The 27,968-nt window shown below is 42.0% G+C and overlaps 1 protein-coding gene across 1 annotated transcript in view; it reads right to left on the reverse strand.

Annotated features, from left to right (window-relative positions):
* Positions 1 to 27,968, reverse strand: part of stx18 (syntaxin 18) — a 159,454-nt gene that overhangs the window by 66,997 nt on the left and 64,489 nt on the right. The window contains exon 2 of the mRNA XM_041187975.1: positions 24,509 to 24,576. Coding sequence (XP_041043909.1) covers positions 24,509 to 24,576 — 68 coding nt within the window. The remainder of the gene's footprint in view (positions 1 to 24,508; positions 24,577 to 27,968) is intronic.

The following is a 27,968-nucleotide window of genomic DNA, read 5'->3' on the forward strand; positions in this document are numbered from 1 at the left end:
CTTCTCTCTTTAGACATCAGCATATAATTCAAACCATTCTCCCAGCAGATTGTGTGGCTGTAGATAGAAGAGGCCTCCTCATCTGGTTAGTCTTTTTCTACCCTTTATGCACATCCTACTTTATGGTGCCTGCTTTGCAAGTTGGGAGACTCTTTTTGCAAGAACCAAAATGTTGTGCCTCCAAACCTCATCCTGCATCTTGAGCATACTCCTGTACTTACAAAAGTATCAGGTTAGAGAAAAGGTTTTAACTCCTACCTAGGACAGTAGTGGAGTTAAAATCGAGACGGTGGACCTACTGCCCCCCTATTACTGCTCCACTGCCATTTTTCCTGGGATCTTCCACTGTGAAGCCTAGGTACTTTGCCTAAAATAGGCGTGCATCTATGCAAATCAGGGTCCTATGACTTACACAGGATCACAATGCAATTTTAATAGATGCAGGCTGGGGACACTCACTCAGTAAAACCTGGTGTTGAGGATGAAGAGGTCCTTGTCCCCAAAAAAGTCTATGATTAAATCTGTAGGGTCAGGAAAGCAGTAGTGCTCTTTTGGGCTCCACAATGATAATGTGGGCAACAGTCAAGATGGGCTCACTCTCTTTCTCTCTTGCCTGTTCTTTTTGATTATATGTTTACAGCAGCTTTTGCTGATAATTAGCAGCAATGTACTGCCCACTGTTTGCAGGCCACATTTGCAATTCATTACTAAAAGATGAAGCATTTCTTGGCCTAATTTCAAAAAGTCACCTAACATTGGATTTGTTTTACATTAATTAGAGAACAGTGCATCCGTAGTACATTACTGAATTTCAATTAGATTTTACATGCAACATAAGCAGTGGGAATTAAGAGACCTTCCTCAGGAGCACAATCAACCTGACATTACAGCACCCTCCAGCACAGCACTGTAGTAATTATATACACACTGCAGTGACTTTGCAGGAGGGTATAAAAAGAACTTTTAAATTTTAAAAGTGTGCTGGACGATACAGCAAAGTGATCTGATGAGTAACTGAGTGGAAAAGTGAAAGTTGAGGGGCAACAACCGGAAATGTAATTGTGGCCATGACACCCAGACCATGAAACACATCACATCAACCTGATCACTAAGATCTGCTTCAGAAGGCACCTCATTTCTCCACTTGACAACGCTGGAGGCCATCGAATGGATAGTCAAACCAACCATCATATTATAAGCTATCCCATCATTTGAAGGTAATATTACAGGGTCACACATGAAGAATCTATGTTCAGTCACTTATTTGTGTTGTGTTAGCTAGTTTAAATTAGGGAATAACAGATTAAAATTTATTGATCAGAGTTTCTGCTACTGATTATTACCCTGTGGGAAGTGTACAATGCCAGAGGACAGCTGACAACCAGACTGGGCTCAGCTGTGAAGTCCCCAAAAGTCAAGAAGGCTGCCAACTCACATGTGGGAAAATAGCCATTCGGGCAAGTACAGGAGAACAACCAGCAACCAAGGAAGCACACCACAGCCAGAAACCAATGCTTTCAGAAGAAAAGGGGAGGGGGTTAAATTGGAAAAAGGCTGATTCCCATGCTGAGGCAACTTCAGAATCTGTTCTGTGAAGGAAGTGCCTTCAAGACCAAGATAGTGAAGTGTATGATTAGTTGATTTATACCATACACGGTTCAACGTTTTATGTCAATAAAATATCTAGTTCAGAATCCTAATCATTGAGTCCGACAGTGTTTATCTTTGAAGAGAGGACAATCATGCAGCTGCACAATACATTCCAGTAACTGGTGAATCAAGAAAGAGTTTTCTGTTGCAATCCCTGGGTCTCCCTATAATTCACCTAGATAACAGCAAGTGGTGCAGTAAATGGGAGTGGTGTCAGGGGACTGAAGGGTTGCAAATATTATATGCTGCTATTTAAAAATAATAGCAAAGATAAACCCAGTAACTACAGGCCAATCGGCCTATCATTGGTAGTAGGGAAATGCTACTTGGGACAAAATTAATTGCCAGTTGGAAAAACAATAAATAATAGCCAACAAATATTTGTTGAAGGCAAATCGTGACTGGTATGTTTGATTTAATCCTTTGATTAAATAACCGAAGGTTGATGTGTACATAGATTTTAAAAGGTGTTTGATAAAGTGCCATGTAATAGACTTGTTAGCAAAATTGAAGCCCATAGGATTAAAAAGGTCAGTGGCAATGTGGATATGAGAGAGATTAGTGATGAACTGCTCTTTTTCAGACTGAGGGAAAAAATATGGTGGTTTTCCTCAGGGGCAGAGAGATATCAAGACAATACATCAATAACCTGCACTTGGATATGGGAGGCATAAATTTAAAGTGCAGCTGACACAAAACTTGGAAATGTAGTGTAAAGTACGGAGGATAATAACAGACTTCTGAAATTTAATGCAGAAGTGTGAAGTAATGCATTTTGGAAGGAAGAATGAGGGGAAGCAATATGAACTAACAGTACAATTTTAAAGTTGATAGAGGAACAGGGAGGTCTGGGGATTCATATTCACAAATCTTTGAAGGTGATGGAAAAAGTTGATCGGCTGCTTAAAAAAATACATATGGGATCCTTGACTTTATAAATAGAGACATAGGGCTGAACTTCATCTGCTGAGTGGCAACCCTAATGTTGGGGTAAAAAGCAGGTCAGGAGCCGCACTTGCTGGCAGTGGGATCTGCTTGGCAATTTTGTCTGTCGTCCAGTTAAGGCTCCAGATGCTACGAGCCCAATCATAGCGCCAGCAGCTCTGGAGCCTCAGCACTGCCACCAGGACAGGTGGTTGCTGCTGAAGTATGCGAGAGACCTTGGGAACATGGACAGGTAAGTTAAATTTCTTTTTAAAAATTCACGGGACCAAGGGTTAGAGGGGAAACCCCTCTAAGGAGGTTGTTGGGACTGCGGGTGCTGCCCTCACTGCCTCTTGTCTCTTCTTTGGCCGGTGAAGACTTCCTCCACAGGCTGCCACAGGGAGGCCATCTGCATTTAGTTGGCTGCTTCCCCACTTTGCAGGAAGTGACCCCGCCATCGTCAAAATGCCAAAGGCACGTAAAATGTCTGTTAATAAGCCTTTGATTATGGAAGTTGGCTGCTTGCCTCTTTGGGGCAGGCAGCCAGTCTGCTTCTGATCCCGCCATCTACAAAATGCCCAGGTAACAGGATAGCGTCAGGGACCCAGCTCCCTGCAATGTTACCGCGCCTACCCCCTCCACCCCCGTCTCAGTTCCCACCTCCTGGGAGCCAGCATCTATGCAGAATGGTTTATTTTTATGTAATAAACATTTGCAACCAACTTCAGCCAGAAGTTCTGAGTGGATGGTCAATCTCAGCCTCCTCCTGAGATCCCCAGCATCACAGATGCTAGTCTTCAGCCAATTTAATTTACTCCGCCTGATATCAAGAAGCAGCCAAAGGCACTGGATACTGCAAAGGCTATGGGCCCTAACAATATCCCGGCAATAGTACTGAAGACTTGTGCTCCAGAACTAGCCATGCCCTTAGCAAAGCTGTTTCAGTACAACTACAACACTGGCACCCACCCTGCAATGTGGAAAATTACCCAGGTAGGTCCTGTCCACAAAAAGGATAAATCCAACCTGGCCAATTACTACCACATCTTGATTATTAGCAAGTACTATCAATTAGCACTTACACGCCAAGAACCTGCTCAGTTTGGGTTCTGCCAAGGCCACTCAGCTCCTGACCTCAGTACAGCAATGGTCCAAACATGGACAAAAGAGCTGAACACAAGAGGTGAGGTGAGGGTGACTGTCCTCAACATCACGGCAGCTTTTGACCAAGTGTGGCATCAAGAAGCCCTAGCCAAACTGGAGTCAATGGGAATCAGGAGGAATAAACTCTCCACTAGTTGGAGTCATACCTTGCACAAACAAAGATGGTTGTGGTTGCTGGAGGTCAATCAACACAGTCTGGTGCCATCACTTCAGGAGTTCCTCAGGGTGGTGTCCGAGGCCTAACCACCTTCAGCTGCTTCATCAATGGAAGGGCCTTCCCTTCATCCTAAAGTCAGAAGTGGGAATGTTTGCTAATGATTGCACAATGTTCAGCACCATTTGTAACTCATCAGATACAAAGCAGTCCATGTCCATATGCAGCAAGAGCTGGACAACATTAGACTTGGGCTGATGTGTGGTGCAAGTGTTACTTGCCGCATAAGTGCCAAGCAATGATCATCTCCAACAACAGAGAATCCAGCCATCTCCCCTTGACATTCAATGGAATTATTATCGCTGAATCCCCCACAATCAACATCCTGGGGTTTACCATTGACCAGAAATTTAACAGGACCAGCCAAATAAATACAATGGCTACAAGAACAGGTCAGAGGCTGGGAATTCTGCAACAAATAACTCACCTCCTGACTCCCCAGAAGCTGTCCATCATCGACAAGGTACAAAGTCAGGAGTGTGATGGGATATTCTCTACTTGCCTGGATGAGTGCTGTTCCAACAACACTCAAGAAACTTAACACCATCCAGGACAAAGCAGCCTGCTTGATTGGCAACCTATCCACTACCTTAAACATTCACTTCCTCCATCACTGATGCACAATGGCAGCAGAGTGTACCATCTACATGATGCAATGCAGCAAACCACCAAAGCTTCTTTGACAGCACCTCCCAAACCCACAACCTCTAGCACCTAGAAGGACAAGGGCAGCAGGTGCATGGGAACACCACACTTGGAAGTTCCCCTCCAAGTCACTCACCATCCTGACTTGGAAAGATATCCCTGTTCCTTCACTGTTGCTGGGTCAAAATCCCGGAGCTCCCTTCCTAACAGCGCTGTGGGTGGGCCTACAGCACATGGACTGCAGCAGTTCAATGCGGCAGCTTACCACCACCTTCTCAAGGGGACTTAGGGATGGGCAATAATGCTGCTCTAGCCTGTGACACCCACATCCCGTGAAAGGCTAAATTTTTTAAAAACTAAATTAATAAGTAATAGGACATAGCTGCATTACACTAGCTGACTATAAACAGTTTACTCATTTTTGATGAAAATAAACCAGTTTGTTAGTTTACTTTTAGTTTTGTCTCACTGAGTGCTTTTCCATCCACATTCTGAAAAGACAGTCGAATAAATTATGGCACCTCCAAGATCATGGTATAATATTGGGCAATAAAGGAAGGGAGTATGTTGTAAGCAATCCTCTGGATACAACTGTATAACTGAGAGCAGAATCAGGCAATGGTTCTCTGCTCAGATGGATAGAGGAAAGGCTTTGGAGGAGGATGGTGTGGTTAACCATATCAAAGGCTACAGACAGGTTGAGAGGACGACGAGGGATAGTGCAATGCAGTCAATCACAGAGGATGCCATTTGTGACTGAATGAATGCACTCTGTTACATCTAGTAAGTGCTAAGAAAGTTAAGACCAGCAAGTTATGAACTGTACAATACTAACAAGCAGTGAAACAAATTTGTACTTGTGCTATATGTATTTCTATAATTACCTACACCTGAAAAAATAACTGAAATTTATTGTTTTAAATAATAGTGAGCAGATTTCCTTATTCGTGACGAATAAGCGCTGATTCAGTTTTTGTTGAATTGGATTTGAGTATTTTTAATCAGTGCTGTGGGAATCAAAATGTGATTCTGTCCACCTCCAATTACTCCAATGGTTTTATGGTGACTGTTTTCATTACATGGGATTAAGGCATTTTCCATGATTTTTACTGGCGTTTTTAGGATCACGTTCCACCATACAGTCCAACTTTCCGTGAAAATTTCAAAGTAGCCTTGATCATGAGCAGACGGAGAAAGGATATTTTGCTGTTGCCACACATTAGATACTGTAGGCAAAAGGCAACGGGCATTGTAATAGCTGCATGTTAGCGACTCATCTCTCAGTAATTGATCCCAAGACTAATGAAATTAAAATAATATCAAGCTCAGAAGTGCAAAAATTGTCAATTGTGATGTAGGGTCCCATTTAAAATGTCACCCATCTTCCTCATTAAGATGCTAATTGGCCTGCTATGAATTCCAGCATTTTCTAGTGCAAAAACAGTCCTATATTTTTATTGTAACACAGAATATCAAGTTAGTAATCAAACTCCAAGAGATAGGCAACATTTTTTCTTTACTAAGTTTCCAACTGAAGTCAGTTAAACCAACAGTGTAAAGCTTTTTTCAACATTTGTCACTTAATGGTGCAGAGATATTGCATAAAAACAGCCACCAGTTATTGTCTAATACATCTTCCTAATGGTCTTGCCTAAACTGCAAATATGGCTTCATAAGAAATGCTGTATTATAACTGCCAGCTGTGAAACAATATTTATAATCTTACCCATACTAGATCCAACTAGGTTTACAATTATTTTCTAGTTCTTGAATAATGGAGCTTGAACATGCCAACAACTGGTTTTAATGTAGCTGATGTATAAATGAGAAAATTGCTGAAAACAAAAAACATTATATTCAATTCATATTCCCATACTAGAACAGACTAAACATTCAACTGTCTGCTGCAAGTATATGATGAGCAAAAGGTTACTTATTAAATAAACTAGTACCAGCTCTAGTTTCTTCACCCACTAATCAGCACCATCTGGTAACTGTACAGTCGATGCCCTTGAGATTGAATCAGTCCATGCTGTCTATGTGGGTCAGTGTATATAATTCTAGCTACCTCCTACTGTGTGGTCCAATTTACAGAGGCCCACAATCTCTCAGTTCTTTTCTGCTAAAGCTAACCTATTAACGTGACCTTGACATTAAGTCTTGCTTATCAGGTACTGCTGAACTACATCTTATAACTGGACAGCTGAGAAGCAGGCAGGCTTTTCAGCAGCTTTCTTTGTTTTCTCTTGAAAATTAGATAGGATTGCCAAAAATGATAGGCTATTATCTCAGCCCTAATTTGATTTGCTGATAAATATCAACTGTTAAAGGGAATGAATAACTTTCAGTATGGGCGCACTACTTCTGCATTCTTGACTTCTAATGCACAGCGACATTCATGCCTCCAAAGTATGTTCTGAAACCATATTGGATTACTAGGAAATGGTCTCAAATTAGGTACTGCAAGGTCATGTGAAAAATCAGTTCCCAGGTTTATAGTGACACCCTTGAAATGTTACTTGTTAAAAGTTTGCAGCGTAGCAGAAAATGGAATGAAACATTGCAATCGAAACCTGCTGACAAAAGAGTTGCCTTTTTCTTTTAAATTTTGAATTTTTACATTTCATTTACAACTCAGCATGTGAAAAACTTTGGACTGGAATAGAATTTCATGTAGAATGAAAGAATCAGTTAGCGCACAAATTCATTAAAAAGTCGTAACAAGACATTAATGTGTGCCCTCACTCTTCCACAGGTTACATATGCTTTGTAAAAGAGTCCAGCCCACCACTAATGCTGTGTTGCTGCCAAACTAGCTGTAACGATAGCAAACCCATTAAGCCTGTCAATGAAGTATGTACTTCGTGGGAAATGGGGATGAGGTTTAAAACGTGAGCAGGCATTCACCTCCAGTGTGAACAGCTCACATATTTCAAAAGTTGACAAGGTTGCAGTGGGACTGCTCTACTCAACATTTGGCTTTAAAAAGAACATACGCTATTGTTTGTGCTAAAATATATCACCAATAATACCAATTAAGATATATCCTCCATTTTAAAATTCTCATCCTTGTTTTCAAATCACTCCATGGTCTCTCCCCAGCCTACTTCTGTAACTTCTTCCAAAGCTACAATTCTATGATATCTCTGCTGTACTCCAATCCTGGCCTCTTTTAATTGGTCCATCGCAGACAGTCGTGACTTCAGCCGCCAAAGGCCTAAGCTCTAAATCCCCTCTCTAAACCTCTCATGCCTCTCTACCCCTCTTTCCACCTTTACGATGTTTCTTAAAACCTACATCTTTGGCCAGGCTTTAGGTCATCCGCCCTTATATCTCATGTAGCTCAGTGCAACATTTTGCTTGATAACACTCCTCTCTAGAGCCTTGGGACATTTTATTACATTAAGGGCACTATATAAATGTAAGTTGGTGTCGCTGTTGATCTTCAATAATCTTCAGTGCCCATTCAAATTAAACAAACTTAGAACCACTTCAACATCGTGAATTCCCCGCCCCTCCCAGGGTTAGATGAGCTTCTACGGCTGATACTCTTAAGTGTTATGATCATGTTAGAGGCCAGTTATTTACTGAAAAAATGAAGCTACAAGATTCCATAGTTTAAACAAAATAACTTTAACTATACAAGAGTCAAACAAAGCAAATACTAAATACTGTCTTAGTTAATCACTTATACACTAAAACTCAATGGCAACATTAGCTACCATGAATCAACTGGCAAATTGCAGTTGATTATAAACTATAAATTACACATTAAATGACAAATACAACTAAGACCAATCTTACGATATGGCTCGGCAGTCTACTCAGCATGTAGGTCATCAAGCTCAGTCGCAAAGCCCTTCAAAACTCTGTCTTCCTTATGAAGAATTTCAGCTCCTCTTCTCTGGGAGCTAGCCTGATCCCTAGCGGACAGTAGCACACAACCAACCTGATTTCCATGGGCAAGGTCTTCACCAAAAATGGCACAGGTCTGCAGAACCTCCTCGATTTGGTCTGGATAACGTAAATCCACTAAAGGTGTGAAGGCACTGGAGAGAGTGCAAAAAAGATTCACAAGAATGATTCCAGGGATGAGGAACTTCAGTTGTGTAGATAGATTGGTGAAGTTGGAGGTGTTTTCCTTGGAGAAGGCTGAGAGGAGATTTGATAGAAGTATTCAAAATCATGAGGGGTCTAGGCAGAGTAGATAGAGAGAAACTGTTCCTACTCATGAAAGGATTGAGAACGAGAGGGCACAGATTTAAAGTAATTGGCAAAGGAAGCAAAAGCAGCATGAGGAAAAGCTTTTTCACACAGCGGATGATTAAGTCTTGGATTGCACTACCTATGTGCAAGGTTACAGGGAGGAGGTGGGGAATGGTACTAGGTGAATTGCTTGTTTGGAGAGCTGGTGCAGGCATGATGGGCCAAATGGCCTCCTTAGCACTGTATCAATTCTATGATTCAATGTTATCTTGAAGTAACCGAAGTAGCTGTAGCAACTGTGTATTTGCTCCTTCTCAGCTTTTGGATCTACCCTCTGTCTTCTGCTTATGCTGGACTCATCGATAACAACTGAGCTCTGATTGTTCTGTCTCCTTTTATATAGATTCAACCGGAAGTTTTGGTTTTCAATCTCACTGTCAGTCTCAGTTTCCTTAGCAACTGGGAGGGTCAGTTCCCTCTCAGTTTCTCTCTTCAATTAGGGTATGTCTCAAAAAACAAACTTTGATCACAGATTCCATCACATAAGGAAACAAATGTCATAAAAGGTGGTAATTTCAAAAACACCTACACAACACTGTACACATTTTCTCTACCTGCATACATTTCCCCAATCCTAAAGCTTCTCAAGTATTTTTTCTGATGCTAGGATGCCACACTTCTAATTCAAAAGGAACAAAGCAAGATAAGAAGTCCAGTAACGTTTTAACTCACTTATTTTTTTTTTAAAAGGCAAAGATAACCATACTCCCATTTTATTGCCTTGGATCCCTGTCACAAAATCCATTACCTAGCCAACCTCTTCATCCCTCCCCCTGGTCATTATCCAAGATTGGTTCAGACTGTTTGCATCTCGGGCATCCTATATGACCCTGAGACCACATATCTGCTACTTAATCAAGGACACCTATTTCCACCTCTGTAACATCGCTCATCTCTGCCCTTGCCTCCACTGATCTGTTGCTGAAACCCTCATCCCTGCCTTTCTAACCTCTAGATTCGACTATTCTAATGTTTTCCTGGCCAGTCTCCCATCTTCGACTCTGTATAAACTTATCATCCAAAACACAGTTGCCTGTATCCCAACCTGCACCAGGTCCCACTCATCCAACACCCTTAAAGTGGTTCCCAATCTGACAATGCTTTGACTATAAAATTCTCATCCCTGTTTTCGAATCCATCCATGGTCTCACTGCTCCCCATCTCTGTATCCTCCTCCAGATCTACAACCCTATCTGATCTCTGTGCTCCTCCAATTCTAGCCTCTTGCGCATTCCCAATTTTAATCATTCTACCAGTAGCAACCGTGTCTCCAGCTGACTGGGCTCTGGAATTCCCTTCCTTAGCCTCGCAGCCACTATATCTCATTCTCCTCCTTTAAGATGCTCCTTAAAACCTAGCTGTTTGACAAAGCTTTTGGTAACCTCATCTAAAATCTCTTATGTGGCTCATTGTTAAATTTTGTCTGATAATGTTCCTGAGAAGTTAAAGGCACAATATAAATGCAAGTTGTTGGTGTTTAACTTGATAATTTGTGAAACAATTGGCTATGTCACTATCATCCACCTGCGAAAACAAACTGCAAGTGTTATTTTTCCCATATTGCATATATTGATGTCAAATTTCCATCTGATTTGGCATTGCTATACTGTACATCGAATAATGACAAACACAGCATTTTATTCATTTTATTAACCAATTTTCTACAAAATGGAAAATACCTCATAGAATAATACTAATTCTAAATATGGTAAGATAAAATATGAAATGGATCAAAAGTTTCTATATTTGATTAAAATTATTTTTCTTCTAATTCTAGTTGAGTGCTTATGTATCTTATCTACTGGTACTGATGATTCTGTTTAGAAACAAGATCATTATTCTTGACAAGAGGCAAAGGAAGCAGTAATTCAATCACTCCAGAAGAACCAACTATTGCATCCCTTTATTGGCCATGGTTTCAGTCCAGCGTCCAGCTGGAGGTTCCTCTGTTTCATTTCAATCCAGTGATTCCGTTGACAAAAATCAAAAGACTGCATTATCAACTTTTTACTGTTAGTGTTGGTGTTAGAGCCCTTGCTCTGCCTGATATATATTAATGACCTAGGCCTTGGTGTACAGGGCACAATTTCAAAATTTGCAGACGATACAAAATTAGGAAGCATTGGGAACTGTGAAGAAGATAGTGTAGAGCTTCACAAGGATATAGGCAGGTTGGTGGAATGGGCGGAGAAGTAGCAGATGAAATTTAATGCAGAGAAGCATGAAATGACTCGTTTTGGTTGGAAGAATGCGGAGAGATAATATAAAATAAAGGGTATAATTCTAAAGAGGATGCAGGAGCAAAGGGACCTGCAGGTGTTTATGTGCATAAATCATTGAAGGTGGCAGGACAGGTTGAGAGCGTGGTTAATAAAGCATACAGTATCCTAGGCTTTATTAATTGGGGCATACAGTATGAATGCAAAGAAATGATAGTAAACCTGTATAAAACACTGATTTCATGTCCGGGCCTGGGCACTACACTTTAGGCAGAATGTGAAGGCATTACAAAGAGCACAGAAAAGATTCATGAGAATAGTTCCAGGGATGAGGAATTTCAGTTAGGTTCTACTTGAAGAAGAGAAGGTTGAGAGGAGATTTATTAGAGATGTTCAAAATCATGAGGGGTCTGGGCTGAGTAGATATGGAGAAACCATTCCCATTGGTGGAAGGATTCAGAGCCAAAGGGCACAGATTTGAGTACAGTAATTGACAAAAGTAGTAATGGCAAAATAAGGAAAAATCTTTTCAAGCCACAAATGGTTAGGATCTGGAATGTATTTTCTCAGACTGTGGTAGAGGCAGGTTCAATCAAGACATTCAAGAGAGAATTGGATCTAAAAGGCAGAACGTGCAGGGCTACAGGGAGGAGGCAAGAGATTTGACCTTCAGAGAGCCACTCAGCACAGCCACGGTGAGCTGAATGGCCTTCTTCTGTGCCATAAATATTCTCTGATTCTACATAAGAAGAGCCACACAATCAATCAATCAACCTTATCCTGTTCTGGTCAATGGACATGACCTGCTGAGACCATTCCTACCATCCTCCTACCTGTCAGAAGAACCTCAAGATTCAATTGCTGAGAAGTTGCTATAATTGGGTGGAATCTTGTGGCAGAGATGGGGGTCTCGGCTGCCAGTTGGAGAGCTGACAACAGCCTCCCTGTTGCCTCTTTTTGGGAAGGCCCACCACATCTTGTTCCACCCAGGCAGGCCAGCGGCCGCTCTTCCTCTGGGATCACTGATCCCGGGGGTGGGAGTCCTGCCAGTCGAGAGCTGCCGACCAATTAAGAGGCCAGTAGCTCTATTGAACGGTGGTGGCGCCACCAGAGGTGGTGGCTACTGCCTGCATGACACTAGAGGCCTAAGATTGTCGTTGGATCCCAGACAAGAGGAAAGTGATGACAGAAGGGGTGTCACAAGATGAGGTTTAGGAGAGAGGGGGATGGCTCTCAGCGGGCCCCCCTCTTCCTGATGGGTTTGCTTGTCATGCTCCCAGCAAAGCCCCCAGCCGCTGCTGGGTTATAGCAGCATTAATTGCCCACTTAAGAGCCTCAATTTGCTGTGTGGCAGGAAGGCCACCACAGGTCTCCCTGCCATGGACTTAGTTAGGGTTGAGGCAGGTAGGGTGTGAGAAGGTGGTGAGGGCTCTATCCATTACCCCCCCACCCTCCCCCCGACCCCTCCAACCCCACCACCAAACTTGTCATGGGGGAGAGCACAAGATTACACTTATTGTTTATTATATTTCGATAAAGACAGAACTTACATTTCTACATTACCGACTTGTGTCTTCAGGATTTCGCTAAGTGCTTTACAACCAGTCAATTATTTTTGAAATGCAGTCACTTGCTATATAGACAAACACAGCTGTCAATTTGCACAAAATAATTTCTCATAAACAATAAGTGAGTGAACAATTAATCAGCTTATGGCATTACTTACTAAGGAACTTTTGACAACACTCCCTCAGTATTGTACTGAAAGTCAGCCTTGATGTGCTGGAACGAGAGGAGGGCTTGCCAAAACTTCGACTCAGAGCCTGGAATGCTACCAACCGAGCCAAGTTGACACGAAGGATTGAGTTATGTTTATCTTGGTTATTCTAATCAATGACAACACAATGATGGGTATTGTATAACACAAAACTATACGCATCTTTGGCAGGATCTGGAATAATACTTTTTTTAAAAAAATGATGAGGAGCAAAAACAACTCAATTTCTCATAAAGTGAAACAATCTAAATTGAATTCTGGTTGTGCTACATATTCCATGGAAGAAAAATAATGATATTAAATAAGCAAAATATTTTGAAAACATAACTGACAAACAGAAGAATAATGCAACATGAATTCCAGTCATATTTTTAGTGGCTGACTATTAAAAAAACACCCATAAATATAAAAACTGCAACCTCAATGCAATATTAAAAATAGGCTAACTTTAAAAAGTAATTTATCTCTGTACTTATAATGCACAACAAACAGCTTCAGTTATGCTAGTAAGTAGCAATTTCCGAATGTTTTAAAATTTACATTTCATATTTGTTAGGTAATATGAGATTGCAGCAGTGTGCAATTGGGAAACCTGGTATTGTAACATTTCAGTGGTAATAAGCCAAGTTGATCCACAGTCTAAATGATTGAGAGGAATAAAGCTGGAGGATCAGAAAGCAAAACAGATGCCAGAAAACAAAATAAAATAAAAAATCTGAGGAAGAAATACAACGTTATTGCATTACAGAGAGAGATTATATATAGGAACTGATTACTGTGCTCACGTTGGCCAGAGGTTTCTCTACTTAAAAAATGCTCACTCGTCAGGGCCATTTCTAGGTCCTAACTTCACTCATGTCAACGGTATGCTCTCCATTGCGTTCTTATAGGAGGCAATCAATTCATGGGATGACAGGCAGGCCCCAGATGTGGGAGAGCCAATTAGAGCGCCCAAAGGGAAGGGTGGCCGACTGCCCCATTGAGAATGGTGTGTACTGCTCAGTTTTACGGAAAGGGTGGCGTAAGATGGAGGGGAGAAACCGATGCAGGAACTGGCAAGCAACTCTTGATTTGATCTGTCTGCAGGGGAAACGCTTCAAATTGAAAGCATTTCCCAGCAGCTGTACCGCAAAGTAAAGTTTTAAAGTAAACTCAGCATATGCCTATCATGGTACCCCCCGCCTCCCGTGCTGCTCTTACCTCCTGTGAAAAGGCGCAGACACAGTGGGGATCCCACGTGACATTCGGAAAATATCACTTAAGTGTCAAAACAGGTGCTAAATTGAGCTTTAAAAATATTAATTGGCTCCTGCCACTGCTGGGTGGGTAGCTGGGAGCTCTCTTCCAGGGAAAGTGTAAGGAGGTGGGAACATGCTGGACAGCTGGTCCAATGCCTTTTTTTCAGAATTTTCCTTGCACCACCATCCCACACACTGCACCAACCTCCGCCAAAGCCCCACCCTCCCAACCACAATGATCTCAATGGGGCTGGAAAAGTTCTAGCCATTATCTGCAAGGATTTTCAGGAACCAAAGTGTGAAAGCAGTGCACTTTTCAGCTGCAATGGGAAGCGCAAGAGCCGCTTGTATCTGGCTTTAAAGTACTGCTCCTTGTCAACTCTCTTTTTAGAGTTACTCTGAAGCAAATTAAGAATATGAAAAGTAAAACAAAACAATGTGAAAAAGGGAATGGATATATCAGCAACAGAGGCACCTCAGCCAGCAAATGAAATAAGACTAATCAACTATTTGGGGAGGGGTGGATAAATCATAGCTTCATTTACATTCTGTTTCTTTGAACTATTTTCAATAATGAAGAAATAACTCCATATGAAGTTTTTGTGCTTCCCTGACCAGCTGAACATTGTGCTCCTTGTTCCATTAGGCTTCTCATTATGATAGATAATCCGAAGTTTAAATCTTATTGAGCTCTACAGTAAAGGCTCCACTGTTATCGATTCCAGCTAATGTCAAACCTTATAGCAAAAACTATGTTAAGCCAGTATTGCTCCTAAGGTTAGCTGCAGAGGAGTTTATTCCAAAAAAACAATTATTTATCTGCAAGATACAACATGGTTAAGTCCTGAGAGCCAGAGAAGCCTCATTGTTCTAACTTCACTTACAACATTTCAGCCATTATCTTACTATCAGAAATTGTACTATAGGACTAACTTTGAAGAATGACTAAGAAAAACAAAGTTAAATGAAAAGTGGCTAAATACTTCTTGACTTTGTTCAAAGGATCTGGGCCAAACAATTAACCACAGGGGTCTCTCTACAGTCTCGGCATATACTTTGATCTCAGGTTGGATGCCATCCACTGTATTGCCTGCCTGAGGGTGACCAAGATCAGATGGCAATATAATATGATTCCCAGGCCCTAATTTTAAGGGAATTTAACCTTGGCTTTAAACAAATGATTGGACACATTAGCTAGGACATGGCTAAAGTGATGCACATTTCAACTGCCACAAATCATCTAACTGATTTTCTTACTTCTTATTCCATCAGAAAAGTAGCCTTGGACCATCTGAATGGCACCCATCAAACACACAAATACTTTTGCAGTACTTCATGTCAAACAAGACATGCAGCAGGAGACTGTTGAGCATCAAAACTATTTAACCGATCACCTGGTTGTACTATGAAGAGTCTCAGTGAATACTAGTATAGTATCTGTCATGTCCTTTACATAGTGTTCTTTTGAAGAACTGGTTCTAATTATTTTCCATTACTTTACAGGAATCAAAGCACAACGTACCAAAAAGCGTGTGAACAATTAAACGAAATTTGGCAGCATGTAATAATTTACTAAAATGTTCTTAGGACATCTGTTAAAAACTCTAAAGTCAGCAAGTCAAAATATAATGCTAATAAAGGTAGGTAATATTAAAGGGGTGATTTCTGGTTAAAAAAAATGAAATTCACTGTAATTCTTAACTGATTATTGTAGCCTTCCAACAAGACACTGTAAAATGGTCCATCTAGGCCCTCTAGTGTAGATTTTTTTTTCTCTAATGGCCTCTGTCCCTTTAGTACCCAAATGTTCATTAGGTCATTTAAAAAGTGGCAGAATTAACAGGAACCTCAAAGACAACAGTACTGTAATTTGAAAATGATTTTCCTCATCACACTCAATATCCCGGCCTTCATCTAGAGCTTTAAATATCAATTGCATTGAGTTTCTCCACTAATGCTTAAATGCCTTAAATGGTATCACACTATTAGAAAGGTCCCTAATTTATTAACTTGTCTATGCTGAGTTGGTCAACCTCTGCCAGTGTGCAGTACATGACATGTTTGGTCTTGGGGTGGGGAAGGGGACTATCAGGTTTAGTGGCTTACCACGGGATTACTATGATTAAAATGCACTCAGTAACTGATCAATGGAAACAGCATCGGGAAGGTTGGTGGTGGTGGTGGTGGTGGGGGGGAGGGGGGGTGCGTTGGGGTAGGTGGAGGACCCACTGAGAGCCACTTACTGCCCTTGCTGCCAAACCCCCTACAACCCCTGTGACCCCCCTACAACCCTGCGAAACTCCTCCCGCCATTAATTACTTCCTGCCTGGGTCACTCTGCGATCCTCCATTGATTGTCGTTGCGCAGCAACAACTCCCTCCCTGGTGACGCTGCTGAGCAAAAGAGCTGCCAGCTTCTGATTGGCTGGCAACTCTCAGTAGGTTTGACCTCTGCCCCTGGGGTCCTGATCCCGGGGTAAGGCCTACCAGTGGCTTCTTAACTGTCTGATTGGGTCACAGTTTGGCGGGCCTTCACCCAAAGTGGACTCTTTGTAGGTCTTTTTCCAGCTCTCCAGCCGGCAGGGAATCTTGCCTCCACAAGATTCCGGCCATGGTAACAGGGTATTTCTAAAACCATATTATGATTAAGCAGAGCCAACATGAATTTGTGAAAAGGAAATCTTTTGGCAAATCTGTCAGGAGTTCTTTTTTGAGGATGTAACTAAATAAAAAAAAGGAAAGTGCAACAGTGGGAAAGTTAGTCACTGCAGGTGATTCTGTGGCTATGATTAAATCAATAAGGAACAGTTCCACTGGCTGGAGTTGGAGAAAAATGATGTAGGCGTCACTGGCTAGGCATGTATTGTTCAGAGGGAATTTAAAAGTCAACCGCATTGCTGTGGGTCTGGAGTCACATGTAGGCCAGAAAACAGCAGATTTCCTTCCCTTAAGGACATTAATGAACCAGATGGGGTTTTACAACAATCAGCAATGGTTTCATAGTCATTATTAGACTTTTAATTCCAGGTTCTTAGTGGATTCAAATTCCACCATCTGCCATGGTGGGATTCAAACCTGGATCCCCAGAGAATTATCCTGGGTGTCTGTAACACTAGTCCAGTGACAACACCACTATGCTACCATCTCCCCTAAAATTGAATTCACATCGAATTGACATTGAATTCACGATTCTAACCCCTTGATTCAGTCTCTTTATTAACAATACTTCAATCTGACTGGTTAAGGAGATACAGTTTGCTGTTCACACAGGTCCCCGATGTCCTGTAGAGGCTGCAGTGCCTTATGGATCTCTAACTTATAGCATGACTAATGCAAAAGGTCATAGAAATTAAATGGGCAAGATACAGTCGAACGACTGGCACCGCTGTTTGTTCGCCAGCTATAGTGAATTGTGGCTCTATGTTTATGGTCACAGTTATAAATTTGCCTTTGGCCAGCAGAAAAATACTGTGAAACAGCAGTCAGAAGGAGCCATTAAACAGAAACCTTGGTTCTATAATATTGTTTTACTAGCTTATATGCTGTAGAAATTGAATTTTGAAACAAAGTGGCATCTTACTGTACTAAACAGGCAAATTAACAACTGAATAATAAAAAAATTGTGACTTACAGAAACAAAGTTGAAGTTTGTGAGAATTAAAGGAAAGGCTGAAAAATTCATATCCAGAGGCAGGCACTGCGAGGAAAAGAACTAATCTCACGATTGCAACAGCTAAATTTAGAATTTGATTCCACAAATAAATTTCCATTAATAAAATGAAATTCCTATGACATCAATATTTTCATTTGACAGATCGGAGAAAAGCAAGTTTAATAATGCCACACGTGCATAGTCTAGTTATTCAGGGACAAATCAACAGAGATTTTGGGTGAGCACAGAGCAAAAGGGTATAAATTTTATCTTCAGAATCTCTGGTGCAATGAAGAAAATGGGCAGAGGACCAAAAAAGTTAATTTAGAAAGAAAACACAGGAAAGGTAGTTGAAAGCATACAAATTCAAATGGGAAGCATGTCCTGTGGGGCATAATTTTATAACCAATAAAATTTTACTGTGCTGGTGTTGTTGCTAACCACAATTCATTGCTGCCGCACAAAAAAAGAACACATGGTGCATTGTTAGAGTCTATGGTGTCTTCAAAACTGAATCTCAAAGTACTGCTCCCAGTATTAGGTACAAACTCTGTTCACTGCAATATATTAGGCAGTCAATATGGAGTGCATTTAGGGGTAAATATACAAATTAACACAAATGTATTTACACTTACATTAATTTTCATTTTATAAGGTTTCATGAATAATAATGGATAATTAGTAGTATTTAACAATAACAGTGTTTGTTTTTTTTTTAAAAAGTGATAACCCAAGTGTTCTTTGAATAGCCCACTAGAGATCACCAAGCACCAGGGTCATCACCCTGAATTATTTTCTTCAGTTGAATATGTTGATGGCCTGATTCCCAGACAAAACCCTTGGTGGAAACAAGGCATGAGAATTAGGAATCAGAAAAATTTGGAACTATCCCATGGTGTAACGTGTAATCTCAGGTTTGTCGGGCTAATTGGACCAAGATGCAAATGTAATTCAATTTCAATTTTAAACTCTTATGGTCCGATTTTAACTCGCCCAAAATCCATTCACTTAGACACAGATAAAATTGGACCCAAACATTTTGTCCTTACTTTTATATTTCCATTATAAACTACAATATTTCCATTTATGATGAAAATTAACAGAATAAACACATCACACTGTGATTACCATCAAATGCCAAAGCTGGTGCTACTGCCAAAATATTTATGAATACAGAGCGTTCTGACTAACATGATGTGCAATGGCATTCCAGCACAGACTGAGCGCGAGCATGCCACAAGCCTGGTTGCCCTTCTCAGCGCCCATCTTTTGCCTGTATGCTCAGCACCAACTTTGTACAGGTGATGTTGCAGTTGCAAGAACCAATGCAGCCTCTGGAACTGAGACACAAAACAAGTCTTGTAGGGGACTGAGAGAGAGGAGCCAAATGTTTTATGCTGATGAAAACTAAGACTTCTGCTCTTGAGATTTTGAGTGGGGGACTGGAAGACGAATAAGAAGCTTACAATCTCTCACTGAGGCCTTCAGGGCTTGATGGTTGCCATTGTGCAAACCATCAGGATGATGAACAGGGCTGCAGATCAAGGCCACAGTGGAGGAGCACCCAATGTGGTACAACTACCTAGTGTTGGTATCTTTCCAGGTGGAAGCACCATTCTGGCACTGGCTACAAAGGTCTAAAATCTGGAAAGTTGTGTCAATAGCTCAGAGACACTAACGAACTGGAAGCCGCGGATTGGGGTGTTATTGGTTGGTTGAAAATGAATTCTGGAAAGCTGCATCAACAGGACTGTTGTGACCCGAGGGAGAGAGGGTTCATAGAAGTGTACCTTGCTAATAATAATCATACCCATGAAACTTGGAGGTGAAAGCTGCTGTTGGATAGGACTCCTGACCTACCCTGTGTGAATAAAGAACAGCATATTGTAGAACTGTGCAGCTATGTAATACCATGCACGCTGAAGGGGAATACTTGTGGTTGTATAGGACATCTTTGTTGTATCGGCTATCTAAAGTGAAATTTACCTTTTTAATTGAAATGCCATTTGCCTGTTAATTCATGATTAATTTGCATTGGTTCTGATTCATGTTAGAGTAAAAGTTACAAAAAGTGAAATCTTGTTGGTACTTTCTTCATTTGGGGATCGCTTGGTAAATTTGGTTATTTTGGTTTACAGTTCCCCCACAGGGATCATAACATATTTCAACTGTGACTTTCCATGAGTTTTGCCATACTTTACTTCATATCTTCAATGTGCTGTATCTGCTTAAAGGGCACGCCACCAATTGAAATACTAAGTGGTTTGCTTGGACAAAAATCCTTGAACAAATGGACCAACCTGCCTATTTTGATGCTGTAAACACATGACGATTCGGTGTTTTTTTTTAAATGGGCTTCTCCCAAATAACTAACATTTCTAAGAATATTGTCTTTTATGAAAGATAGAACAAAGCATGGAAAGAATTTGATGAACTCACAGTTGAGAAGTCTTAGGGGTGGTTCCAGTATCAACACAAGTGCAGTGAACTAGTACTGCACTGGGTAGATTGTTTACATGGACTACACACCAGAAAAAGAGATTCACTCATATGAATGGTAATCACTCAGCTGAGAAATTTCTTTCTATCAATGAATGTGTGTGCATTTGTATCAAATAAAATGGCATTTACTGAATTACTTGTGTAAAGTGTCTGCAGGCCGGTTCATGCTATAAACATAATAGCATAGTATAAAGACATATAGAGTTCACAAAGATAAATGCAGATGGGGAGTCCATTCAAACAATCAAAGTTGGCCCTCCACAGAAAGCTATGATTCCCCTTCTCAGCATTGAACTGCTTGTTCAATGACTCCAGAGTTTTTACCTTTACTACCCTACCTGATAGAGTGATTAGTATCTAGGAAGTTCTATGTAAAGTGCTTCCTGACATCAGACCTGGAGATGCTCTTTGCCAGTTTGTTTCTACATCACCTTATGTTGCAGTCAAGATCTAATTTAAAATATTGACAACTAATCTTGTGTGTTCCACTTAGTATCTTGCAACATCTCTGGAAAGGTTCCCTCTCATACTTTTTATTTCACGACTAACATGTCTGGGCGCTCCTAAGTGGTCAAGAATGGAAACATCAATTAGACCAGTAGAAGCAATGAAATTGTTTTGTCAAATATTCCAGTCATTTTTTTAAAAAGTGAGGTGCCCCAAGGACACAGTTTAGAAAGGCAGCATGTGACTGAGCCAGGCAGATAAGGTCCCACCTTTAATTCTTGCTCTCTGCTGGCTGCAGCTGAGGTAACAGTCAGGTGCTACAATTGGGCTCAGTGTGCCTGAACGAGGGAGAGGAAAATTAGCCCGGAAGAGGGAAAGGAAAATTAGCTTAAGCTCCCAATCTCTTTTTACGACCTGTGCTGTGTATGTGAGAGCAATGGGTGAAAACAGAATCAGGCTTGGCAGTGATACCCTCTACGTTGGAATAGTCTGACATTACTCAATGTGTTGGCTTATGCATGCTTTGCCTTTTGGTCTTTGCAGTATACTTTAGGTAATGAGAAACTATATTTTTTAAAGAAATCAGAAAGACTCAGCGATATTTAGTGCACATAAAGGTCTAGATTTAAGCATTTTATGCCTCTGGCTCTAGACAATATTTTGGCACTGCTGACCCATAACAGCTGTTGTAGATTATGTGTACCACAACATTTCCTTTCTTTAAAAAATATGTTTACAGAGTTACCCTAATGTACAGCACACAATTTCACAGTTTTCTCTCTTAAGCCAAAGCTGAAACTACAGACTACTGCTTAAATACTGGGTGAAATTCCTTTCAAAATAGAGTATAGATGCACTCACTTTCACTGTTATCAAAAATGGGGAAGTGTGTTGATTTGCTCTCTCCCCAGAAAAAGGTCCGGTAGAAACTGAATGAGTGGGTTGGCTCATTATATTTCAGTTTACTTCCTTTTTTCTCTGTTAGTTCATGTTTTGCACCGCAGTGCTCCATTAACCATTCGTTTAAGCCTCCTGTGGGTGGTCATTTTTTTTTTATTCATTCACGGGACGTGGTCTTTGCTGGTAGGCTAGTATTTATTGCCCATACCTAGTTGCCCTTGAGAAGGTGGTGGTGAGCTACGTTCTTTAACAGCTGCAGTACATAAGGTGTAGGTACACCCACAGTGCAGTCAGGAAGGGAGTTCCAGGATTTTGACCCAGCGACGGTGAAGGAACGGCGATATATTTCTAAGTCCAAGGGTGGTGAGTGACTTGGAGGGGAACTTCCAGGTGGTGGTGTTCCCATGTACTTGTTGCCCTTGTCCTTCTAGATGGTAGTGGTTGTGGGTTTGGAAGGTGCTGTTGAAGGAGCCTTGGTGAATTCCTGCAGTACATCTTGTAGATGGTACACACTGCTGTTACTGGGCATCAGTGGTGAAGGGAGTGAATATTTGTGGACGTGGTGCCAAACAGGCTGCTTTGTCCTGGACCGTATCAAGCTTCTTGAGTGTTGTTGGAGCTGCACTCATCCAGGCAAGTGGGGAGTATTTCATCACACTCCTGACTTGTGCCTTGTGGACACAGGCTATGGAGAGTCAGGAGGTGAGTTACTCATCGCAAAATTCCTAGCCTCTGACCAGCTCTTGTAGCCACAGTATTTATATGGATGTTGATAGAGGAGGATTCAGTGATGGTAATGCCATTGAACATCAAGGGGCGATGGTTGTATTCTCTCTTGCTAGAGATGTTCATTGCCTGGTACTTGTGTGGCACAAATGTTACTTGCCACTTGTCATCCCAAACCTGGATATTGTCCAAGTCTTGCTTCATTTGGACATGGACTGCTTCAGTATCTGAGGAGTTGGAAATGGTGCTGAACATTATGCAATCATCAGCAAACATCCCCACTTCTGGCCTTATGATGGAAGGAAAGTCATTGATGAAGCAGCTGAAGATGGTTGGGCCAAGGACACTATCCTGAGGAACTCTTGCAGTGATGTCCTGGAGCTGAGGTGACTGACCTCCAACAACCACAACCATCTTCCTTCGTGCTGGGTATGACTCCAACCAGCGGACAGTTTTCCCTGATTCCTTTTCCCAGTTTTGCTAGGGCTCCTTGATGCCACACTCGGTCAAATGCGGCCTTAATGTCAAGGGCAGTCACTCTCACCTCACCTCAGGAGCTCAGCTCTTTTGTCCACGTTTGAACCACAGCTGTAATGAAGTCAGGAGCTGAATGGCCCTGGCGGAATTCAAACTGGGGGTCAGTGAGTAGGTAATTGCTAAGCAAGTGCTGCTTAGTAGTACTGTTGATGACCCCTTCCATTACTTTACTGATGATCAAGAGTAGACTGATGGGGCTGTAATTGACCGGATTAGATTTGTCCTGCTTTTTGTGTGCAGTGGGCAATTTTCCACATAGCCAGGTAAATGCCAGTGCTGTAGCTGTACTGGAACAACTTGGTTAGTGGCGCAGCAAGTTCTGGAGCACAAGTCTTCAGTTGCTTTACTTGCTAACGGCTACTGGTAAAGTAATACAACTAGTGCTTTAGGCGCACCAAAATGGCAAACATTTCATTAATGGCTGTGTTTTCTTCCAATTTTCTCTAACTTCTCCATGATAAAATGACTTCTCTAGGTTATTGTTTTGGCAGCTTTCAGCCAAGTATCCAGAGCAGGGAGGGTAATTGCTACTGTTTCTAAGTTAGCAAAACAACGATATGCTGGTCTCGGAGGGTCAGTTCACATCATGGGAAGAATTTAATGCCCTTCCCTGAGGCGAGTTTGGAGGCAGGAGAATTTAATTGAGCGGGGGTGCAGGTTGGGGACCTCGCCACCTTACAGTCTCCGCCCGATTAATGCCCACTATGAGAGCCTTCTCCTGTTGCCTTTGGCTGAATACCAGCAGCAAGTGGACTCATAATGTGAGGAGCCTGAAAGCAAAACTTTGTTGGGCTTACTTACAGGCTCCCGGGTTGGTGGGGGGGTTCCTCATTCAAAGACACTCAGGGCCTGATCAAGGGACCCGGCATTGAGAAGTGGAGGGACTGCTGAGAGCCATCCACCACCTTGCTGCTGATGCCCTTACCCACCCCCACTCCTGCGACCTTCACCCCATTGCCCCCATACCACCTTCACTCACCTGTGGCCTAGGTCCCTTGCTGATCCTGGGCGTCTGGTGGGTGCATTGCTGGCAACAGCCACTGCTCCCACTGGCGCTGCCTGCAATGGACAGCTGCTGGCCTCTATTTGGCTGGCAGCTCTTAGCTGCAGGGTGGGGGATGGTTTGTGTGGTTGGGGCAGGGGGGGAAAAGAGTTCTTAGCCTTGGGGAAGGCCTGCAAATGGCCTGATTGGCACTTAACATAGCGGCCATTCTCCAAAGGTGGTGATGCGGGGTTCTCACCGGCTATCCAACCGGTGGCCAAAGCCCCCATTGCCCGGTTGCCCCATGTGATGCATTTGAGCACTAACCATTAGTGAGATCACCCATAAGGTGTTACTATGCTAATGCAATGCGATACCACCCATTTTTCAAATTGACGCCTGTATGTATACAAATATTCATCTTGTGTCAGTCTATCCAAAACATGTTCACAAGGGTTAACAAGTTGGTAACCATAACAATACTTCCATCATGCTGATTAGCGAACTGGATACAAATCCGCAATTGCACAGGCAATCTAGATGTCAATCACTGACTGGTAGACGACATGAAGAGTTACAGAGCTGAATCACAGCAATAAAATGTTTGATGAAACATATTGTATAACCATTTGAGAAGCAGAGTTGAATAGTAGCTGACTGCAATACCTGCTGGCATTGATGTAATCTTTTCTGTGCTCCAGAAGAAAATCTTTCAACTTGCTGATGTTGGTGAGCTGAAAAATAAAAACATACAATAAAAACACTGATGGGTTGAAAACTGAAGAGCTTTCTCTTCTAATCATGAAATTACGGACAAGCTTCAATTGGTAACATCATATCGTACTCTTCACGGTTACACGTCCCAATTGTCCAATTTACATTTAAAAAAGTCAAGCTTCACTTTCAGAGCAGCAGAAATCTTTGGTACTTACTATACAGTGCCAGACTAAGGGTATCATCTGTGTAATACAGTAACAGCTTTAATCTGGCAGTTAGAGCAGAAGACAATAAACTGACACAAATCGCACATGGTGGAATTCAGGCAGTGTGTGTTGGTGGCAGATGAAGCAGATTATTAGCAATAGAATCATAAAGGGATGCAGCACAGGAGGTGGCCATTTGGCCCATTGTGTCTGTGCTGGGAATTTGAAAGAGCTATCTAATTAGTCCTACTCCCCTGTTCTTCTCCTTTAGCCCTGAAAACATCTTGCCTTCAAGTAATCATCCAATTTTCTTCAAAAAGTTTGTGCGGGATCTGCTCCCACCACTTCTTCAGGCAGTGCATTCCAGGTCACCAGTCCTAAGTAGAGAAAAAAAAATTCATGGTGCCTCTGGTTCTTTTGCAAGGTACCTTAATTCTGTGTTCTCTGGCTACCAAACCTACTGTCACTGTAAACAGTGCCTCCTTGTTTCTGTATCAAGACCCTTCATGATTTTGAGCAGCTCTATCAAATCTCTTAAACTTCTCTGTTCCCTTGTTCCTCCCCAGGATAAGTATTACTTGTAGCCATGTGCTTAATTAATAAAATACAACTGAGCCTCCCAATGCACATCTTGTGGAGAAGCACATTTATTATTATCAATAGTGTCTCAATCCACAAATGATATCCCACATCAAGGAAACAAATTTGGGGGTCATTTTAACTATTGGCAATACAAGAACGCAACAAATAGGAGCAGGAGCAGATCACGTGGCCCATCAAACCTGCTCTGTAATTCAATACGATTATGCTGATCTTGGGGCTTCAACTCCACTTTCCCGCCCACTCTCCATATCCCTTAATTTCCTGAGAAACCAAAAATCTGTCTATCCCAGCCTCAACAATGGAGCATCCCCAACCCTCTGGGGTAGAGGATTCCAAAGTTTCCCAACCCTTTGAGTGAAGTAATTTCTCCTCATCTCAATCCTCGGCCCCTTATCCCAAGACTGCACCCCTGTGTTTTAGGCTCCCCAACCGGCAGAAACAATCTCTCAGCATTTACCCTATCAAGCCCCTTCAGAATGTTGTAGATTTCAATGAAATCACCTCTCATATTCTCTGGAGTTTAGAAGAATAAAACCAATTTACTCAGCTTCTCATCATAAGTCAACCCCCTCAACCGTGGACCAATTTAGTGAGCCTACTGCCTCCAATGCAAGTGTATCCTTTCTTAAAAGTGGAGACCAAAACTGCACACAGTGATTCTAATGTGGTCTCACCAAAATCATGTATAATTGCAGCAAAACTTCTTTAATCTTGTGATAAAAGCAAAAAACTGCGGATGCTGGAAATCCAAAACAAAAATAAAAATACCTGGAAAAACTCAGCAGGTCTGGCAGCATCTTGAAGAGTCAGACGGACTTGAGACGTTAAGTGCGTTCCTCTCTGCAGATGCTGCTAGACTTGCTGAGTTTTTCCAGGTATTTTTATTTTCGTTTCTTTAATCTTGTATTCTAGTCTCCTTGCAATAAAGGCCAACATGCCATTTGTTTTCCTAATTGCTTGCTGCACCTGCATGCTAATTTTCTGCATTCCTTGTTTGAGCATATCCAAGTCTCTTTGAGCATCAAAATTTACAAGTTCCACCCCTTTTAAAAAAAAAAATTCTGCTTCTCTATTCTTACCATGAAAGTGAATGGCCCAGATCTTCTGTTCCTTAAAGGGTCATACCTTGGACATACCCTGGGGGGACTCCCCAGAGATCCCCAGGTGAGGGCTGCACTAGAATTGCCTGGGAAATTTCAACTTCCTTTGGGTAATTACCATAAATGGAATCCTCTGAAATTCCAATTTAAAGTTGGAGACTTTGGATAGTTCAGACTCTCTTAGCAGCGTAGTTACCCAGGAAAAGTTAAATGATTAAAACCAGTTCTACCTCCTTAGTAACCATACTACTGACATCCCTGATCCCCCCATTGGACCCACTGACTACAACCCCCCATCACCCCTCACCTATACCCCCACCTCCCTGACCACCCCATGACTGAACCACCTGCTCCCCAAGACCACCCTGACTACCCCTCCACCATCAACAACTGCGACCATCCAACTAACCCCTCCAACCCCAACTACTCCCAACCACCCGAGTAATAGCCCCCCACCCATGACTATCCCCAGGCTACCCAACTAGTCCCCCTCTCTCCTAACCTCCTGTCTACCTGACTCGTACCCCCACCACCTGACTAATCCCAACCACATGACTACGCCCCCTGCAACCACCCGAACACCCCTATTACTCAACACTACTCCTCATCCCCCCCACTGACCCATCCTACCCATTTACCTTCTCTCTTAGCTTTTCAATATGGCTGGGGCATTTAAAAATACAGGTAATAAAAAGGGGTGTGGCTTCACTTCCCCCAATGACCCTGCACTGTACTGAAGGCTTCCAGGAAGCTGCATTGCACATTTCTCAGCAGACCCAGGTTGGAAGTTCAGGCGAGATATGTGTAGCTCCAGGCTAAGGTAGGTGAAAAGGAATGGCGTGGCAATCCGACAGTAATTGCCACTCCATGGAAGATTCGGCCCAATAGCTTCTGACTTCCTTACATTATACTCTATCCACCATCTTGTTGCACACTCATTGCAGCCTCTTTGTCATCCCCACAGCTTCAATCCAACTACCTATGTTAATATATTACCCCCAACTCCATGACCGTTTATCTTGCCTACTAAAATTTTCTGAGGCATCTTATCAAATGCCTTCTGGGAACCCAAGTACACTACATCCACTGATCACCCTTTACCTACCCTACTAGTTACATCCTCAAAAACTCCTAATAAATTTGTCAAACAGGGTTTCCCATTAATAAAACCATGCTGACTTGTTCTAATCAGAGTATGCTTTTTCAAGTGCATTGTTAAGCCTTCCTTATAATACATTCCAGCATTTTCCCAAAAACTGATGTTAGGCTAACTGGCCTGTAGTTTACTGTTTTCTCTCTCCCTCCCTTCTTGAAAAGCAGTGTAACATTTGCCAATTTCCAATCTGATGGGACCATTCCTGAATCTGAAGAGCTTTGGAAAATCATAGTAAGTGCATCCACCATCTCTGCAGCTATCTCTTTTAGAACCCTGGGGTTTAGGTCATCAGGTCCCGGGGAACTGTCAGATTATAGTTTCTTAAGTTTCTCCAATATTTTATC

The sequence above is a fragment of the Carcharodon carcharias genome, chromosome 1 (assembly GCF_017639515.1).
Source record: "Carcharodon carcharias isolate sCarCar2 chromosome 1, sCarCar2.pri, whole genome shotgun sequence".
Lineage (NCBI taxonomy): Eukaryota > Metazoa > Chordata > Chondrichthyes > Lamniformes > Lamnidae > Carcharodon > Carcharodon carcharias.